This window comes from Crassostrea angulata, chromosome 10 (assembly GCF_025612915.1).
Source record: "Crassostrea angulata isolate pt1a10 chromosome 10, ASM2561291v2, whole genome shotgun sequence".
Lineage (NCBI taxonomy): Eukaryota > Metazoa > Mollusca > Bivalvia > Ostreida > Ostreidae > Magallana > Magallana angulata.
This window is the reverse complement of record NC_069120.1, coordinates 55598234-55606422: the sequence shown is the minus strand read 5'-3', so window position 1 is coordinate 55606422 and position 8189 is coordinate 55598234. Positions and strand designations below refer to the sequence as shown.

General features: G+C 31.0%; 1 protein-coding gene across 1 annotated transcript; it reads right to left on the bottom strand.

The window, feature by feature from the left end:
• Window positions 1–340: 340 nt before the first annotated feature.
• On the bottom strand, window positions 341–2569 carry LOC128167949 (uncharacterized). Its single transcript, XM_052833971.1, has one exon. The coding sequence runs from the start codon at window positions 1575–1577 to the stop codon at window positions 654–656; it is 924 nt and encodes a 307-aa protein (XP_052689931.1). The 5' UTR covers window positions 1578–2569; the 3' UTR covers window positions 341–653.
• Between the last annotated feature and the right edge of the window lie 5620 nt (window positions 2570–8189).

Genomic DNA, 8189 nt, shown 5'->3' with positions numbered 1-8189 from the left:
AATTTCACTTATTGAGATCAAGCGAGATTCAACGTATCTCGCATTTTTCACAATATAAAATAGTTAGAATCATTTACGGAGAATCATCTACTATCCCTGAATGTTTCATGTTACTATCACGATAAGTTTCAGAGAGATTATATAGACAAAATGGTCCTTAAAAGTTCCTTAAAAAACCTAAAATCTCAAATCGATAGAGACTCCATCAGCCCATTTATTTTATCTAATTATCTTCTTTTTTTTGGAATTTTAAGTGCAGATAATGCTGTATCAGTCCAGCAAATTTATGAATATCGATTGAATAGTTTTTGAGTAATAGTTCTCGAATAAATAACAGATGTAAAAGATGATAAACGAAACCGTAGAACAACAAGAGGGTCTCCCTTTAGAAACGGAATACTTTATTAATGATAAAAAGAAACCGTACAATCGTTGAAACCGGAATACCCTAATGCAAATAAGGAAAAAGAAACCTAGCAAAAACAATGAGGTCATATGTTGGAAACGAAGATCTTTAATTTTAAGGAACAAAACTATTTAAATACTGCAATCTATATAATCTATTTAATACACAAAACAACCTTTTTCAGTGCATCTTAATAATAATATTAGTAAAGCAATATACATTTTGGTAAACATGTGATACAGAATGGTTATGGATATTTGCAGTCATTTATGTTTTTCAGGAAAATACACAGGCGACCAGTTTCTTCAAACTGCAATAGAAGCGTTGCTAAATCATCCAGTTTATCCCGAGATATTCCACCATTCAAAGATTTGTTGATCTTCCCTTTGGAATCTTTATAGTGTGGATCTGTTACATCGAATGGATAATTTTCTTCATTAGATAAGTTCTCTGGAATCAAAAGTTTGCAGATTTCAAATTGGTGTTTACTTAAAAGAAAGTCTTCCAATTCGCCATGTTTCCAAACAAACAGATTTTCGTTTTCTGCCAAATTATCAGAAAACGTTTTAAATTTGTCTTCAAGAAACGTTGAAATGCTACAATCATCTTCTATAAAATCTGAGCTAAAACTGCTTCTATATTTAATTTGTGGCCCTTTGTCATCCATCATTACATCCCTATCTGTAACTACACAAAACTTTATATTTAATTTTTTGCAGAAATCTTTCATTCTATTGGCTATTCCTTTTCCTCCCATGGAACATATTTCGTGACGTAATATTGGAAAACTGTCAGCGAATGACTTTGAACTTTGCTTATATTTTCTAAATATAGCTTCAAGAACAATTTTATCAGAGGGTCCTTCAACAAAAAGAACGCTCGAGGAAAACAAAAGAGTTTTGAATTCTGTTGTTCCTAACAACTTTAAATATTCATTTTTCTCGAGTTCGTCGTTTATGTTGACGACTGTTGAACCATTCGCTCCTCTCGAAAAGAAGAAAGTGTTTTTCAGTGACGTGGAGTCGACAAGAAATGGGCTATGAGTTACAACAATAATGGTTTTTTTGCGACTTTCGTGGTGCAGAACTTCATTCATACGTTCAATCATCTGAGGATGCATTCCTCTATCAGGCTCTTCTAGACAAATTGTTTGCAGCCTATCGTGTGCCATCAAAAGTGAAAATTGTTTGGCCTCTACAGTTCCAACAGAGGTCTTCAACAACGCAAACTCTTTACCACCTTTTTGAACAACTATTTCCGAAGTCGATTTCTTGACAAAATTAAAGTTACTTCCACTGGTAAGAAAATTAAATATTTCGTGTTCTCTGTTGTAATCAATGTCTTAACTTTCTATCAGTTCAGCTATAATTTCCGCTTGAGCGCTTGCGCCTTCATAATTGATTGATTTGAATTTATCGTCGATTAATGAACTTTTTGTCCATTGAAATGTACCCAATCCTCTCATTGACAAAACACCAACAAATTCATCTTCTAATGCTCCCCATACTTTTGGATATTGATTGTGGATTCTATCTTCTCTTTGTTGTTTTCTAATTTCATTTGAAACTTTTTCCACAAATGCAATATCGAAGTCATTTTTTATTCCACTGCTTATCTTATAACTTTCATTTGGTTTTCTACCTTTGTTGGCAATACACAAAATTTTATCAATTACATTAATGTCATCCAAAAACACTTTACCGAGTTTCACATTCTTTCTAAGATCAACGATTCTTCCGTCAGGTGTCTTAAAGTACGTTTTACAACAAACCTTTATTTCTTCTTTGTAAAAGTACATTATGACTTTATGAAATATTGTTTCTTGTTTATCTTCTTTCACGTTCTCTACCCATTCTTCATCTTCTTCATCATCGTCTACGTAATCTTCGTGTACTCTATCTACAATCATCCCTGATATGACCGTAGGTCCATAATTTCCAAATGTCTTTTCAAACTCGCAAAAAACATATGCTGTTTTACTTTCGTCACAACGGTTTGTGAGGGATGAGTTTAATTTCATATCCATACATCTTCTGATTAATTCTAATACAGCTGTTTTTCCTGTTGAACTCGCCCCAACAAAAATGTTTGGACCATATTTTGTTTTTGAAAAGTCTAATATAGATCTTTCTTTAAAATGGACAAAATTCTCCAAGACCATTCCTCGAAGCATCTATAAAGATAAAAAGACAATATTTTAATATGCTTAAAAAACATAAAAAGACAATATTTTAATATGCTTATAAAACATGCCACATAATTAGTAACCTTTCAAAATCAACCTAAAATTACACACTAAACTGCTCATTTTATCTAGGTATTGGCATGTTATGTTATGTTTAATTTTTCATTCTAATTGTTAGACCGTAATTAATCACCTAATTCTCTACGGACTTGTCCGTGTTTTTTTTTTTCGATTAGGACAAAGAGCACACGACGGGAGTAAAGCAAAGTGGTTAGCAGAGGATGCTCACTACTCCTAAGCACCTGATTCTACCTCAATCTTTTTAGAAGTCCATGTTGCTCTGCTTTGAATTTGTATTTCGTTTTACGAATTTTTGAGATGGTTAACAATTTGTTACCGGTATTGTCATTTATTATGTCATCATACATTTAGAGTACAGGTATTTGTTTTCTAATGTCAAGTAAAACAAAAACAAAACCGTACATAATATTGAATCGAATTGATTAAGAAATCAAACTTCTTTGCAATACTAAAATTCAAATGCATTTCTCTTATTCGCAAAGTTTGAGCGCACATGATTTTGTACATGTCTTTTTAATGTTGTCAATAGCGCGCTGTATTACTCTCTCTACTTTTATATGTGTTTTTTTTATTTTCAGTTTCAAACATTATCATAAGCACTACTAACCTTATATCTACATATTAAGCATGGAATTATTCCTTTTTTAAATTTTCTATGTGATTTTTATTGAATATTGGTCCCAAGATATTCGAGACCATGTCAAATAAAGAAAGACAATTCTTAAACAGGATCTTTCATAATATAGATTTTTGCAATAATTCAGTATTTCTTTTAATTTTCTTTCAATTTCTTTTCTTTATCTCATTAGCCAACCAATATTGTTTATATTTTCAGATATCATCCAGCAGTTTGCCTTGATCATACAAATTAACTTCATTCAAAATTATTTTGTTTTTCATTTCTAAACTTTATATATTTTTACTTTCATAAGACTTTAAAACAGAAATGTTTAAAAAAAAATTGATATATAAAGGAATATCTGGACCTAGACTGATATTCTAAAACTTCTCTAGAATTTTACTTTGAAGTCTATTATTGTTTAATAATGTACTTATTAAACTTAACAAATGAATACAACACAAATCTCATACGCCTATTTGGTGTGGAGATCTACGTTAACTTGGTCTACTCGATTTAGATAAAAATACTTGAAACTTTCTTTTGTGTGTGAGCTTTTTGTCCCCCACCGCAACGCGAAGCGGGGACATTATAATGCCGGGCGTCCGTCCGTGTGTCCGTGTGTCCGTGCGTCCGTGTTTCCGTCCGTCACACTTTTTTGTAAGCGCTCTCATGCCTACAAATTTTGACGGATTTTCATTAAATTATACCAAATGTTGATACCGCTATTATCTTGGTCAAGTTCGAAAATCAGCATTGGTCGATACTTTTTGTTGGAGTTATGGGACTTTGTGACGGATTAATCACACTTTTTTGTAAGTGCTCTCATGCCTACAAATTTTGACGGATTTTCATTAAATTTATACCAAATGTTGATACCACTATTACCTTGGTCAAGTTCGAAAATAAGCATTGGTCGATACTTTTTGTTGGAGTTATGGGACTTTGTGACCTTGTAAGCGTTCTCATGCCTACAAATTTTGACGGATTTTCATTAAATTTAGACCAAATGTTGTACCACTAATACTTTGGTCAAGTTCTTTTAGATTGTAGTATTTTGGATATATTTGCGACAGGTAAAATAGAAAACAAATGGATGGTGGGGTAAACATCCCCACACATTTAATTCTGGAACAGCCCTGAATGTTTGAAAATATTGCAATTTCATATGCAGTATACTAGTATACTAATATACTGCTTGACCGGCGGGGGACCCAGGAATTCTATTCTTGTTAATGGGGATATTTTTCTCAACGCAATAAGAGTTTCATTTTATTTTTCAATCTCTTTGTGCATGCTCGAGATGTAAGGGGGATTTTTTTCGATTGGATGAGTGTTTAAAACCTAATCTTCGTTTGACAGTTGAATACCAATATTTAGTATGTGAACATACAATATTTAAAATTGGAGTGATAATTAGGAATTGTTGCGTGCAACTTTCTTTGGAAATCGAAATATATTGGAAACATCGGCCGGACACTAGGTGAAGTTGAAGGTACTCAGCTGTTGTTAACAATTAACAATTACCTCTATGAACGCACTGCTTTTTGTAGACAAATGGTTGATATAAACCCCTAAAAAAGACCTGAACGAAATAAAAGACACCCCAGATAATGAAATAAGTAAAAAAGCCAGGTTAGACTGCTGGCAGATGCGAGAAATTATGCAGGGCATATCAAGTATTCAGAGTTACCTAGCAAGCTTCATGTTCCGTTTAGCTGGTCAAGGCTTGGCAACATGTTTTTCTCACATCTGTGCTATAAATGCACTGAATAGAAGAGACATTAATGGACTTTTTGCCTTTCCAGTAGATTGATCTTAACAAATATCAGCTTTTTTCGGAGAAAAAAACCCCATCCACTATATGTCTTACAGTCTTTGGATCACAACATGACTGCATTGTGCAACTGCACATCTTCTTGTTAATTTTTTTTCACTCAATTCTTTTACCAATTAATTTGTTTATATCACTTACAGACAGAGGTAGTTTAACCCATTTAACAATTTTTATTTTTGATTATGGATAAAGCAAATCAACAAAATATTCTAACTGTAAACTGTCAAATTACTCCACAGAAGAGCTAATAAATAAAAAAAATAAAGCTTAAAGCTATCAGAAGCAGGGTTTGTATATAAAGGCAAAAATTAAACTGATAGAAGATGGAGAAAAACCTTCTTAATATTTGACTTCACTCGAATCAAAAAATTACAGAAGTGAACAAGTACCTGAAGTAGTTAAGGATGATTGTTAAATTGTCTCTGACCAGTTTAAAATTTTAGATTAAACAAAATCATTTTTCGAAAACTTATTAAAAAACAAGAGAAATTATTAGGTGTTTATTACAAAATTAAAACAAAGTTCAATTTCTAAAGTTAAACAATACAGAGTATAAAAGTATTGAAGGCTTAATAACTATGTATGAAATTCTTAGTTTTTTTTTTTTTTATAAAAATGACAAAACTTCTGGTCCTGATGGATTCACAAGTGAATTTGTTTAGTTTCTCTGGACAGATATAAACTGTTTTATTATAAGAGCAATCAATAACCCTAAATAGTTAATGCAATATTCTGAACCAAATAACTTGCATACCAGAATACGGAAAACCTATTCATATTTTTTGTTAATTGGCGCCCTAATACTTTTCTTAATGTCATATATAACATCAGGTTGTATATCTGAACGCATTAAAAGATTTCTAGACAAATTAATAAGTAAAGATCAGACAGAATTTATTAATGGGAGATTAATCGGTGAAAACTTTAGGATTATAGATGACATTATGAACTATACAGAACGAAATTCAATACCTGGTCTGCTAATGATGATGGATTTTTGAAAAAGCTTTTGATTCTACATCATGGGATTTTATCGGTTAGACACTTGACATATTCAATTTGGGTCATCGTATCATAAATTGGGTTAAAACATTTTATGATGGTATAAATTCATGTGTCCTACAAAATGGATTATCTTCAAAATATTTTAAACCTAAAAGAGGCTAAAGGCAGAGAGGCCCAATTTCACCCTATTTGTTTTTATTATGTGCTAAAATATTAGAAATTTTGATAAGAAATAACAATAGATGGAGAATATAAATTTCTCAATATGCCGATGACATGTCTCTTGTCACAAATGGATTTCCAGAATCTTTAAACGGGATTAATACATATAATTACATAACTTTGCGAATGATTCAGGTCCTGGAATTAACTTTACTAAAACAAAAATGGTCCGGATAGGCAGTAAAAAAAATTCAAAAAATGTTTTTTTCATAAGTCGAGATGGAAACTGACCTGGAACTGTATAACGTTTGATCTGCTAACAATAAAATTTTCAGTTAACTTACTTGAAATGCCGGAACTTTACTATTAAACTAATCTACGGAAATTGAATAAAAATGGAAATCAGGAAAATTACCTCTAATTGGAAGAATTTTTGTACAAAAAACTTTAATTTGAACCAAAATGAATCATTTGACTTATCTTTACAAACTATTGACCATGATCTTTTTAAAAAAAATTGATCAAGCATTATTCAACTTCCTCTGAGTGTCAGATATACACAAAAATAAGAAAATACAATCATTCAAAACTAAAGTCAGGGAGGACTAAAATGATACATTAAAAAGAAATTATGGTATCACTTAAATCAAACTAGATAAGAATACTGCTTTATTCCTCGCCTAAATAAATACATATATTAGAAGCTGAAATGAATGCAAGTGTAAGCAACTTATGGTCTAGAGGGACTGAATATACAATGTACTCTCAAAAAATGTAAATTATTACATAATAGTTTTTGGAAAGAAATACTCCTGAGCTGACCTGAATAACTGATTGCCAGATAGCTATAAAAGAATAAATTCCATTTTAACATAAATGGTAGAATTAAGTAACTTATCAACCTATCATTAATTCAAATGTAAAAAAAAAAAAAATTATGTAGAGTATATAGAACTGAGAAAAGCAACTTTTGAATATATATATTAAAATATATTATGACAGAAGTAAGACATTCAGCATTTTATACCAATGCCCCTAAAAGTGTTTTACAAAAATAAAAAAAAAGATGTAAAGATATGTACAATATACTTATAAGAGAAATTAAAAAGAATATTACTTCTGTAAAAATTGGAGAGAGAAAGGATATGATATCAACAAATTTGACTAAAGAAATATTTTTGAACTCCTATTTAAAGTTACTTTCGGATCTAAATTCCAATGAATGCAATATCAAATATTGCTTAGAATAGTTTCTACGAATAATTATAAAAAATTAAAGACCGGGGTTGACCTAGTTGAATATCCACATGAACGGCAATTAAGCATATAAGGAAGCAGGCCCCACTTCCAAGCTGATAAGCATAATTTTTTCACATACAATTAATTATTTAGAAAATACTTTAAATTTAAAAAAAACACCCAATTCACTGGTCAGAATAACTCTTATCAACATCAATGTGGGTTAGGTGTAAGAAGCTAATGCACACGAGTCCTGATTCAGGAGGGATTCCCTCCCGCCAAATGTCAATAGATCAGCCTACAAATCTGCAACTGTGAGAAAGGTTTCTGGGAGGAAAACCTATATTTACCTGATGATTTTGCATATGGGCCTAGTTTCTAATTATCTTAAATATTTGAGAAAAAATTATTTATATACATTTTGTTAAATCATATGTTAATATTACAATCTGTAATTCACTGTAATATATTACAAGCTCAAGTTTCCTTTCAGTTTAATTCTGTTCTGTTAAAATTTCCTCCAAAATATTATTGTAATCCAAATAAAGACGAAATAAAGACGAAAAGGATCAAACAGGGTAAATTAAAACAAAGAGAAATAGAAAAGTTTTTCAACTCAATAAATTTGGATTTACAAAAATATTCGACTACAGGG